The 12,735-nt window shown below is 41.2% G+C and overlaps 1 protein-coding gene across 6 annotated transcripts in view; it reads left to right on the forward strand.

The window, feature by feature from the left end:
- Nucleotides 1–12,735, forward strand: part of HERC2 (HECT and RLD domain containing E3 ubiquitin protein ligase 2) — a 264,269-nt gene that overhangs the window by 73,112 nt on the left and 178,422 nt on the right. For all 6 annotated transcript variants that reach the window (XR_012376642.1, XM_073887396.1, XM_073887397.1 and 3 more), the window contains exons 6-14: nt 1,462–1,562; nt 2,034–2,190; nt 3,748–3,858; nt 4,545–4,716; nt 6,734–6,907; nt 8,356–8,544; nt 9,119–9,270; nt 11,335–11,492; nt 11,582–11,695. Coding sequence is in view for 5 of the 6 variants with exons in the window: in XM_073887396.1 (XP_073743497.1) it covers nt 1,462–1,562; nt 2,034–2,190; nt 3,748–3,858; nt 4,545–4,716; nt 6,734–6,907; nt 8,356–8,544; nt 9,119–9,270; nt 11,335–11,492; nt 11,582–11,695 (1,328 nt within the window). In the remaining variant the exon portion in view is untranslated. The remainder of the gene's footprint in view (nt 1–1,461; nt 1,563–2,033; nt 2,191–3,747; nt 3,859–4,544; nt 4,717–6,733; nt 6,908–8,355; nt 8,545–9,118; nt 9,271–11,334; nt 11,493–11,581; nt 11,696–12,735) is intronic.

The following is a 12,735-nucleotide window of genomic DNA, read 5'->3' on the forward strand; positions in this document are numbered from 1 at the left end:
TTTTTTATTGTTATGTTAATCACCATATATTACATCATTAGTTTTTGATGCAGTGTTCCATGATTCATTGTTTGTTCATAACACCCAGTGCACCATGCAAAACGTGCCCTCCTCAATACCCATCACCAGGCTAACCCATCCCCCCACCCCCTACCCTCTAGAACCCTCAGTTTGTTTTTCAGAGTCCATCATCTCTCATGGTTCGTCTCCCCCTCTGACATACTCCCCTTTTCTTCCTCTCCTGTTATCTTCTTCTTTTCCTTTTTTCTTAAAATATGTTGCGTTATTTGTTTCAGAAGTACAGATCTGTGATTCAACAGTCTTGCACAATTCACAGCGCTCACCGTAGCACATACCCTCCCCAATGTCTATCACCCAGCCATCCCATCCCTCCCACCCCCAACCACTCCAGTAACACTCAGTTTGTTTCCTGAGATTAAGAATTCCTCATATCAGTGAGGTCATGTGATACATGTCTTTCTCTGATTGACTTATTTCACTCAGCATAACACCCTCCAGTTCCATCCACGTCGTTGCAAATGGCAAGATCTCTTTCCTTTTGATGGCTGCATAATATTCCATTGTGTATATATACCACATCTTCTTTATCCATTCATCTGTCGATGGGCATCTTGGCTCTTTCCACAGTTTGGCTATTGTGGACATTGCTGCTATAAACATTGGGGTACATGTACCCCGTCGGGTCCCTACATTTGTATCTTTGTCATTACCCATTTTTTTAAATAGCATTTCCCCCTGATTGTGAAAGCAAACTTTAGTAAATTTGAAGAATACGGTGTATAGTAGAAATACTCAACAGTGTAAAGTTGAAAATAAAATTACTTGCTAGTCATGATGGAGTTTGTATTGTACACTTTTTATATTCTAGGTTTTTTTTAAGAATGATTTTTATGGTATGCCATTTGTATAACTTCTTTAAACATGCATATTTGTTAACTCTACAATATAAGTAGTAAAAACCTTAAAAGACACATGAGAATGATAAGTACTAAATTCAGGAGAGGATAAGCAGGATGGGTGCAGTCTCAGGCATTTGTCGTATTGTTCTCTGTGTGTTCCTCAACCCTCTCACCTGCCTTTTCTTTACTACATGACCTTTAACCTCCCATTTATGTATTTATCTGTTTATTTTCTGTTCACCCTGTGTCTCCCTGACTCATAAGATCACCTCCCAGAGATTATTTTGTGAACATTCTGCAGGTCATTTAAAATTCTTTCTAAATGTCTTTTTCTTAAAGAGAAAACTCCTTTACAAAGGACATTTGATAAAAATTTTTATATATGAAACTAAAAGTCACACATTGTCATCCTGCTGTTTAAAGAAATCTATTGATCATATTTTTTTTGTACAAATCCTTCCATGTTACTTATTTTATTTTGGTATTTGCACATTCCTCTGACTGACCAGTTAACCCAACCTCCCATGTGTGTTGTCCACAGTTCCCGGCCCACAGGCAAAGGAGTGGAAGGACTTGCGAGAGTTGGATCCCGAGCAGCTCTCTCCTTTGCCTTTGCCTTCTTACGCAGGGCCTGGCGGTCAGGTATGTGGGCCCAGAGTGTTCTTTTTCCCCACATCGGAAGACTTGGATTGTCTTCTCAGTTCTGCCACCACATGCCCTTGGCCGATCCCATATGCTCTCTGTGCCTCATTTTTCTTGTTTGTAGAATGAGAGGCTTCAGTCTGTTTGATTTTTCAGGACTGTTCTCTTAAAAAAAAAGAAAAGAAAAAGTGTATATGTGCATATATTCCAGGTAAACCACTGCAGTGTGCATCAATGCTGATTTATTTCCTAGAACAAGAAGTTAGAATTGCACATGGGAGAGTCATAAAATAAAGAACTGACTGAGTTCTTGGAGTATCTCGTTGAGAGGAAAGTGAGGGATTGAAAATGTGACAGTGGCATCCTCTCATATGGTGGGGTAGGAGGTCCCTCTGGGAAAGTGGGGAGGGCTTTACTTGTCAGTGCTGCCTGAGGATTGGGTGGACTTCTCTGATGCATGTATGTGCCCAGGGGAGGATGCGGATCTCTGCAGTGAGCTGTTACAGGAGTCCCTGGATGCCTTGAGAGCCCTGCCTGAGGCTTCACTCTTTGATGAGAGCACGGTGTCCTCTGTGTGGCTGGAGGTGGTAGAGAGAGCAACCAGGTTCCTCAGGTCTGTCGTGACAGGGTGAGTTCTTTCTTTTCACATCTTGATACATGAATGGTTCCAACATGCTTCAAAGTCTCGTCTCATCTTCTCTTTAGAGCATAAGGTTTGTGGTATGTGTTTCCAGCCCATCCTCAACTCTGTGATTCTAGATCTTGGTTTTTAGGTTTTCAAATATTTGCTTTTGATATTCTGATTAGACCCAGGAAGCTATCCTATTGAATCAGGTAGAAAATGAAAGATGCTTTTGTAATGTGTTTTTTTCAGATATTTTATGATTTGGGAATTAGTCATTCATAAAGTGTTTGAGCACCTATTGTGGGCCTCTCAGTGAGAATGTGGATGCTACCATTCTGAGTGAGGGGTGTTGTCTTAATAGACAATGTGGGATTAAACAACTACTCAAGATCAAAATGTTTAAAAAAAGTTTTAAAGGTGAATCATTTTTCGGTAAGGAAAGCCATGAACTCTGATCTTGGGTGCAATGTATTTTTGTTAAGAGTTTTTAAATTTAAAGAAAATGTATGTATTCAAGACATAATTCAGCAACAAGGACATAATTAAAGGAAAAGTGAGTGTTTTCTCATTCCTTTTGCCAGAGGTCACTCCTGTGCCCCTTCCAGTATGCAGGGATACCTGTGGTCTCTATGACTACAGACTGTGAGTTCAGCTCCCTAGAATGCTGATGAAGGCATTGCAACAAGGTTTAGGACTGGGAGCCCTGAAAATAGGCTTGGAATTACAGTTGATCCTTGAACAATATTAGGGGGTTGGGGGTGCCAGTCTCCACACAGGTGAAAATCCACATATAACACTTGACTCCCCCCAAACTAAACTAATAGCATACTGTGGATTGGTAACCTGAACAGTGGATTAACGTATTTTATGTTATATTTTTATTTACTGTATTCTTATTATGCTACCTACCTTTTTCTTAAAATTTTTGGTATTTCTAGGCTACATGGTTCATCTGTGAGTTTTTTCAAATTATTGCAAATCTCCAAAAAATTTTTCAATGCATATATATACATATGTTGAAAAAAATCTGTGTATAAGTGAACCTGTGCAGTTCAAACTCGTTCAAGGGTCAACTGTAATTTCAAAATTCAACTGTAATGGTGATGTCAGAAGGTCCTCCTTTCCCCATCTTGGGTTAAGAAGACTTGTTACTTATTATTGGGGACAAGTTAAAATATTTCTTTGGTCAGAGATAAAAATAAGCATAACATTTTGCATATATTTGCCAGGTGGTTTTAGAAATTGATGTTTCTCCACTTCCATAGAGGGATGTGGATATTCCACATGTCACTGAAAGTGGAAACATATCTAAACGTTTTTCTACCCATGATTTGAATAATGATAAAAATAATTTTATGCTATGGAAACTGGAATGTTTTCTAATGTAGTCATAGTATCTGAATTAATTCTTTCAATAAGAAAATATCTTTACAAATTAATTGTATGCTTTAAAATCTCTTACTAAATTTGTGTAGTAAGTCTCAGAAACTTGATTCTAAATATTAAAAATATACATGCTGTCTTAAGCTCTCATGTTACTTTGTTCTGCTTTCATTTCAGGGATGTTCATGGAACGCCTGGTACCAAAGGGCCAGGAAGCATTCCCCTTCAGGACCAGCACCTGGCCCTGGCCATCCTGTTAGAGCTGGCTGTGCAGAGAGGCACACTGAGGTGAGGGGTGCCTCAGGCTGGGAGCATTTCAGGGAAATGTCTCTGTATCTGAACATCTGTTTCCTTTTATGGCATTTCATTGAATCATTTATGATTGTAGAAAACATGTGGTGTTCTTCTATAATCAAGAACCATATCCCAGGACTTTCTCTTCTTTCAAACCTGGGTACACTTAGGTTTTCTTCACTTCCTTTTTTTATGTTCAACTTTCTAGTAGTCTAGGAGCTGTTCTTTTTTTTTCTTTTAATTTTCCTCAAATAATGATTTTTATTCCATTAATTAAGGTCCTAGAAGTTCCCTTTAGAAAGTGCTGTTTGAGGGGTGCCTGCGTGGATTAGTTGGCTAAGCGTCTGACCCTTAATTTCGGCTTAGGTCTTGATCGCAGGGTCGTGAATTCAAGCCCTGGGTTGGCCTCCATGCTGGGTGTGGAGCCTACTTTAAAAAAAGAAAAGTGCTGTTTGAGTTTCTTAACTGGTTTTATATGTGGATATCTTTTGCTAAAATCTTGGCATTGATTCAGTGATTTTACTGCCAAGAATTATTTTCATGGTATTATTTTAGTGGTATCCTTTTGAATATAAAGTATTTCTTCTATTTAATTACATAACCTGCTTTTATTTTTGGCAAACCATGGCAATAAAAGCTAATCTGTTTTTGCTAGAGAATAAAGATGTTTTCTCTTTCAGCCAAATGTTATCTGCCATCCTGTTGTTGCTTCAACTGTGGGACAGTGGGACCCAGGAAACTGACAATGAGCGGTCCGCCCAGGGCACCAGCGCCCCCCTTCTCCCTTTGTTGCAAAGATTCCAAAGCATCATCTGCAGTAAAGATGCCCCTCATACAGAGGGTGACACTCACGTAAGTATCGTAACAAGATTTTGCATTTAAGTAGCTGTCTTGATTCAGTTATCCTAAAAGAGTTAGACTTTTGGGTGCCTGGGTGGCTCAGTCATTAAGCGTCTGCCTTCGGCTCAGGTCATGATCCCGGGGTCCTGGGATCGAGCCCTGCATCGGGCTCCCTGCTCAGCGGGAAGCCTGCTTCTCTCTCTCTCCCACTCCGCCTGCTTGTGTTCCCTCTCTCGCTGTGTCTCTCTCTGTCAAATAAATAAATAAAATCTTAAAAAAAAAAAAAAGAGAGACTTTTATAAACAGCCCAGACTGCATGTCTGTGACAGTAGTTGTCTCTAGGGGAGAGAGTCAGTCAGATGTGGGACAGGTGTAGGGATGTCATGGAGTGAGTTTCACTTGATGTGGTAGAATATCACGGGAGCATGAGGCCTCTGTGTCTGTGTTCTGGATTGTGTGTACTTAGTAGGAAGAATGTATTTCTTGACATGTATCAACTTGTACTTTTAGAGAGATTCCTCTGCTGCTCTTTGACCATGCAGTTTTCTTTCTGCTGAACTGGAGCCATTGAGCCCTTCATGTTTGTGGGTTTAGTGCTTGTGTGTTTCTAGCAGCCTGGAAATTTGCTTTGGCTGTGCTTTGGCTGTGATGGGGAGTGAGTTTAAGATGCTGTGGAAGATATAAAGAAGGTGTGCTCATCTCCATGAAGGAGTTAGTTTAGTAAGAGGCATGAAAATGGGTAAAAATTCTGACAACTGGAATTTCAGGAACAAAACGTGAGAGTCAAAGCAGGTCCTTATGGGCACTTGCAGTGATAATGTGGAGAGGCATCGCAAGGGTTTGAGGCTCAGTTGGTGTGGGATGGAGTGCGTGTCTGGTTCAGAGAATGTGCTTTACCATGAGGTCGTGTAGTTGCCTAGTGGTTAATGTTCATTTGTTTTGACCCTGCCTAGAGAAGTCAGGTAAATCTTTCTCCTCCATGTTCCTCCATATGCCATTTATGGAGAAGACCTTGGATCGGTGAGTGCCAGCTGCATTGCAGCACAGAGCTAAGTCTGACATGCACCCTTTATTTTTTTTTAAGATTTATTTATTTATGAGAGAGAGAGAGTGCGTGTGCAGGGTGGGAGGGGCAGAGGGAGAGGGAGGGAGTCTCAAGCAGACTTCCCACTGAGCACGGAGCCCAACGGGGTGCTCAATCTCACAACACCGAGATCATGACCTGAGCTGAAATCAATATTTGGACCCTTAACTGACTGAGCTACTCAGGTGCCCCTGACATGCACACTTTTAAATACATATTAGAAAAAGAGCATTGAAAATAGTGGCTTACTTTCTTGGACCTTCCTGTATGCGGGGCATTGTGTGGAGCATGTCACCTAAGTCATCACTGTGTTTAGTCCTAGAACAGCAAGGCTGGTGGCAGAGGAGGGCCTGCCTGGGTCCTCGGTATGAACTTGTGGGACTGCTTCTTTTTAGAAGAGTTTGATCTTGTAGGTCTTTTCTGGAAAGGCAGCTATTCCATTATAAAGTTAATTTTTCTATCACTTGGCAGTCTTTAATGAGAATAAGGCCATTCTGCCTTTAGAAAAGAATGAAATTTGTTAATGTGTAATATTAGGTTTTCTCCAGGGTGGGTGGCATTTAGGTTAAAATAAGTGGTTTTGGTTTTCAGTTTGCAAAGCCAGTTTGAGGTGCAGTGCTGTGTTCCTAGGAAGCTTGCTCTGTATTCTGAGGGCTGTTGGAGGGGTGAGCCTGCAGGGTGGCTAGGCCATGTCATTGACCTGTGTGGAGTACGTACCTGGAAATGTGCAGGCACCGCTGTGTGTAGTATTTACAGCAAGTGTGTAGACATGTGGATGTGTAGTGTCACTGGATCAGCAGCACTTCTCATTTGATGGCCAAAAGGAGTAGGTTTACAGATAATGCATAACTGTGACTACCAAAATATAAAGAGTGGTTAAGAGCTAATTATGTTACTTTAATTTTTCCTCTGTTCTCAAGAAGCCTGTTTACTTTTCTTCTGTAGCTTTTGTCTGGTCCTTTGAGCCCCAATGAGAGTTTCCTGAGGTACCTTACTCTTCCACAAGACAATGAACTTGCCATTGACTTAAGACAAACTGCGGTTGTTGTCATGGCCCATTTAGACCGTCTGGCTACTCCCTGTATGCCACCTCTGTGTAGCTCACCAACGTCTCATAAGGTATGTGAGATAGCAGTGTTTGTTCTTTGTATGTTCTACAGTTAGTAGCACTCCTAGATTCTCACTCTGTGCCAATATGGAGACACTTTCTCTGGTATTGGGGGTGGAGCTGGTTACAGCTTTTAAACATGTATACACTTTAAAGTGTTGTCAGTGGTCAGAGCGAGTGATGAGCAAGCTGATGTATACAGGACTTTAGGACCCAATCCAGCATCCCAGGTTCCAGATTCAGGAGATGTGTCCCCAGAGAGCGCTCCTTTATCTGAACAACCACATGCTGTCCTGCCTTCCTCAGGGAGGTTCCAGCGCTTTTTTTGTACACTAGGAGCTTAGGCCATAGGCTGTCTTGATGCTACTCAGAGCAGTGATAACACTAATCTACATGTGTGAAGAGCCTGCCAGTGCAGGCCCCCTGAGGACTTCACACACACAGTTGCATCTGGCATCACAACACTGTCCCACCGTATTGATGAGAAGATTGCCATTTGGAGTGGCAGTTAATTTTGCCAGGGTCACACAGAATAATCCTGGATTTGAATCCAGGTTTTTCTAACTTTTTATTTTTAACATGATTTATATTTATTTCATTTTACCATCATTTTTTTTTCCAAATAAATACATTCACATGGTTCAAAAGTCAAAATTAAGTGCAAAGACACCATTACTTTCTCCTCCCTGTCCCCTCATCTGCCTAGTTTTGCACCTGCTTTTCACTTTTCTAGTCTCTTACATATCCTTTCAATATCTCTGGTATTAGCATTAGTGGTAGCATGTCATAGCTTGTTTTTTTCACTATACAGTATGTACTGAGGAGCTTTCTCTATTAATAAACAGAACTTCTTTCTTTATTTTAAAGCAACTCAGTATTCCATGTATGGATCTATCATGATTTTTTTGATGGACACTGTGTTGCCAGAAGTTTGCTACTCAAGTACTGCTGCAGTGACTAGCCTTGTACGTTTGTTCTATTTGCACGAATGCATGCGCCACTGATTGACCTGATATGGGTGGACACATTAGCTGATTATCACAAAATAGCTCACATACAACTTGATCCTTCTCACCCATACCAACAGTAGGATACTTGTCTCCCAGCCTCTTGCTTAGGCTTTCAGGTTTCTTCCTGTTACGACAAAAATGGTAACCTGATAAGATCTGAGCATTTTAAAATATGTTTAATGTCTACTTATATTACTTTTTAATGGTTTCTGTTAAAATGAAATGCTGTGGAAGAATAATAACCTGTTCAGTTACTTCATCTTACCTGTTAACTGAGGTAATATGGAATGTTATGACTTATTTTGATATTTTAGATCAGCTTCATTCTTTACATGCTTTGTTTTTATCCTATGGTATCTCAGTGTTAGCATAAATTTTTCTTTCTTTTGAGTAAGAAAAATATTCTTGCCACCCTAAAGAAGATGTTTACTTACCTTGTTATCTTACAGGGATCATTGCAAGAAGTCATAGGGTGGGGGTTAATAGGATGGAAATACTATGCCAATGTGATTGGTCCAATTCAGTGTGAAGGACTTGCCAACCTGGGGGTCACGCAGATCGCCTGTGCGGAAAAGCGCTTCCTGATCTTGTCGAGGAATGGCCGCGTGTATACACAGGCCTACAACAGTGACACGCTGGTAGGTGTTTTGGGGCCCAGATCACTTCCCTTGGTGGGCACTTTTCTACTACAGGTGCTACAGAATTCTAGTCTTTATTTCTGAAGATTTAGAAGCATCTGTTCCTTGTATTTTATTAGTCTTACTTAATAATCTTAAATAGTTAAGATCATTATTGTCAAAATTTGGGGGCAGAATTTCTTAGTTGTTAAGATCAGGAGCTCCTTACAATAACACGCATTGCCCATCATGATTCCCATTTGTAAACTAATTTTCCACATGTAAACTCAGTATATTTTGGGGCCAGATAGTAACAGATAAGGGAATTGGGCCTTGTGGGGTGTTTTTCACCTTGAGTTGTGAATTTCCATTGTGTGGAGGTGGATTAGTCATGTCACAGAGCACTTGGAGGCTGCCCACTCTTCTGTTGGTAGTGGGCAGGGCATCTGGACGATTGGATGGCAGCCTCCAGAAGCTCATGTTCTTTCAGTTCAAGGAGAGTTTGTTAAAATGAGATGCATAATTGAGAAGAGTCATGCTGTTTTCATTGTCCTTGGACTGCTTACTAATTTTCTTCCTATTTTTACCCTTTTAGGCCCCACAGCTGGTCCAGGGTCTTGCCTCCAGAAACATTGTGAAGATTGCTGCCCATTCTGATGGTCACCACTACCTGGCTCTGGCAGCTACAGGAGAGGTGTACTCCTGGGGTTGTGGGGATGGTGGACGACTGGGCCACGGGGATACTGTGTACGTATGGTCGATTATTAAAATTGACATGCTTTCCCTTTGAGTTGCTGTATCCAAAATAGGATGGAAAAGAAAAGTGTGGCTGGTTGTTTTCTAGCTACTCTGATGTGTAGGGCTAGGGTGGAGAAGGCTATCAAGATATGTCAGCCCCTGGGTAATGCTATGGGAGTTCTGCCCATAGCACAGAAGATGACGTCAGTTGCCCTTCCTGTTCTTCTCTCCCAGATTCAAAGCTTCCAGCTTTTGCTGTTCCTGTTTTAATTACATATACCAATACCCCACACTGTGGAGTTTCCTAAAGCGAATCCCATTGAAACAATCCCTTGTTTCTTCATTCACAAACACTTCAACATGTCTCTAAGAGATAAGATCCTCCTTTCCTTAAGCCATTCCATTTTCATAGGTACAAAATTCAATAATTTCTTAATGTCCTATTTTGTGGAAGCTTTTGATTATTGTGAGAGAGCAGGAATAAAACAAAATGGTTGTTCTAAATGCAGGGTTGTAAAAATGGAGAGTTCCCACAGCTGCCACAGAGTGGTAGGAACCCTTTTATATGTTGCTGGCTTGAGTGGGAAGCCTGGTAGAGAAAAACTTGGCCCTAGATTAAAATTGAAGATGCACCCCCATTTCAAGGGGATTAGAGGCATGAACAGAGTGGAGAGGAGTCTGGCGCCTTCTCACTGTGGTGGGATGGAGATGGACATCCCTGGGTAGAATCTCAAACCGTGAAAAAAGCTGAGCAATGTGTATTGTGTGTTAGCATTCAGCAGAAGTATTCTAAACTTGACAGTACTGTAAGGGATTCAGACAAATGTGATAAAAGGAATGCTAATTATAGAATTTAGAATTGTTGTTATTCTCAGACTAAAGGAGGTGAGGTGGGTGGGGCACATAGGACTTGAAAGGATGGAGATACAGGCTGGGGACATTAGTTTTTTGCTTCTTTTATGTTATTTGTAATTTGTACTAAACAAAAAAACTAGTAATAAAATTATACTCAGTTGAGATTAAGTGCTAGATGCTAGATTAAATAACTTGTCCATTGCTTGAGAAATTGAGGGAAGGAAAAGAGATCAGTGGAGATGGTAGGAATTGGAGGGAAACTTGGGGGTTGAAACTTGAGCTGAACAGGAGGGATAAGTGGTATCAGAGTAGGGTTGTTCAGCTCTCCCTGTGCTTTTGTGTGCATTTATTTATTTTGCAGAATGGTGGGTCACAAAGTCAGTAAACCATGTCTTTGGAGAGGGTAGAGTTGGGTGTTACCAATCATAGTATACATATGCTGGATTATAAGCATAGGGCATTTTGCTGGTTTTGAAAGTGAAGAGCCATCTACTAAGATTTCTCCCTAATTAATCCTTACTGCCTCCTATTTTTATTTGTAAAATATAGTTTGGAGTGTGATTAGTAACCTTGCTCCTTCATTCCTTCCTCATTTATTTAACAAATGTGTAAATTTTAACCACCGGTATGAGGTTTACAAATCCAATTGTTATAAGAGTACAATTTGATGGGTTTCAGCAAATGCATGCAGTTGGGGAACCACCACAACTGAGAGAACATTTCTGATGCCCCTGCTACTGTCTTTGGACCCCTTTGCAGTCAAACCCTGCTCTCTGCTTCCAGTTCCTGATCTACCCTCTATCACTATGTGGTATTTTGTTCCTGGCTCTTTCACTTAGCAGAGTTCCTGAGCTTCAGCCAAGTTGTTGCATATGTCAGTAGTTGCTTTGTCCCTGTTGCTAAGTGGTCTGTCTATGGATGGGTCACTGTTTTGGACCACTATGAACAAAGCTGCTCTAGACTTGATTGTACGAGTCTTTAACAGACCTGTTTTGATATTCCTGCCGGATGCCATGCTTGGCATCAGATGCCCAATAAACGATCAATCGTGGAAGTGTTGGGTGTTTGAATTCTATGTTCCTTTATTGTTTCATAAGGCGCCTGAAAGGCCAAACTGTCTTGGCACTCTGATGGTTGATTCAGATAGTTATTTTCTTTGCTAACACTAATAGGACATGCATAGAAGGACATTCACATTTGTTTCCTTTCTCTCCACAGGCCTCTGGAAGAGCCTAAGGTGATATCTGCTTTCTCTGGAAAACAGGCTGGGAAGCATGTGGTGCACATCGCATGTGGAAGCACATATAGTGCGGCCATCACTGCCGAGGGGGAGCTATATACCTGGGGCCGAGGGAACTACGGCCGACTAGGCCACGGTACATTTGCTCTGAGCCAGCTCGAGCATGCGGTGGGAGGTTGCCTCTTTTGAGGATCTTACAGTAACGATTGTCCTATCTGTTTGAAGGCTCCAGTGAAGATGAGGCCATCCCAATGCTGGTAGCTGGGCTTAAAGGATTGAAGGTCATTGATGTGGCATGCGGGAGCGGGGATGCTCAAACCCTGGCCGTGACAGAGAATGGTACGCAGTGCTTATGCCGCCCGAGCAGGTCCTCAGGATGAGGAGTGCCACTTTCTTTGAGGGAGTGAGTGCACCTCATGTGGCTGCCCCTTTGTCCATCTTTAAGTGGTATGCACCTCAGGGTCTGTGGCAGAGGTTAAGAAGTTACAGGACTTCTAACATCTGTTACCCACATGTAGAGAGCTAGTTAACAGCTGTATCCTTCCTATTTGGGCATTTCATGTTTTAATAAAAAAATGAGTTACAGTGGAATAATTGACATTCTGAATTGTTTCTAGTTATTATATTTCCTCATGTTCAGCTACCCTTGATTCTCTGTGGTAACTTAGAACACTGCTTAGTCTATGTGGATTCTAGTATAATGCTACATTGTTGGCTTGTTTTTAATTTCACTTTTGTATTTGTGTTCATTACTGAGATTGTACTCATTTTGCTTTTCCTTTGAGGGTACGTTTAGCAGGTTTGATGGTTAGAATCTTACTGATTTTTAAAAAACTATTTGTTAATATTGTGAGGGTCTGTCTTCAGAATTGTGAGGGTCTGTCAGAATCAGCTGGGGAGCCTCTCTGTCTGCCCTCCTGCAGAAGTTGAATGGCACATTGGGAACTGACTTAATTCTGGGGATTACTTTCTTTTTTTAAAAAAATATTTATTTGTTTCAGTGGTAGAACTTAGCAATTCATCAGTTGCATATAACATGCAGAGCTCATTACATCAAGTGCCCTCCTTAATGCCCATCACCCAGTTACTCCATCCCCCCTTCCCCCCAGCAGCCCTCAGTTTCCTCTAGTTAAGAGTCTTTTATGGTTTGTCTCCATCTCCGATTTCTTATTTTTTCTTGTATTCATCTGTTTCTTAAATTCCGCATATGAGGGAAATAATCTGATATTTATCCTTCTCTGACTAACTTGTTTTGCATTAACATAATACCCTCAAGTACCATCCACATCATTGCAAATGGCAAGATTTTATTCTTTTTGATGGCGGAGTAATATTCCATTGCATATATATCCACATCTTCTTTATCCATTCATCTCTTG

Source organism: Callorhinus ursinus, unplaced genomic scaffold, assembly GCF_003265705.2.
Source record: "Callorhinus ursinus isolate GAN/ISIS: 27379988/994484 unplaced genomic scaffold, GSC_fseal_2.0 scaffold78, whole genome shotgun sequence".
In the NCBI taxonomy this organism is placed as follows: domain Eukaryota; kingdom Metazoa; phylum Chordata; class Mammalia; order Carnivora; family Otariidae; genus Callorhinus; species Callorhinus ursinus.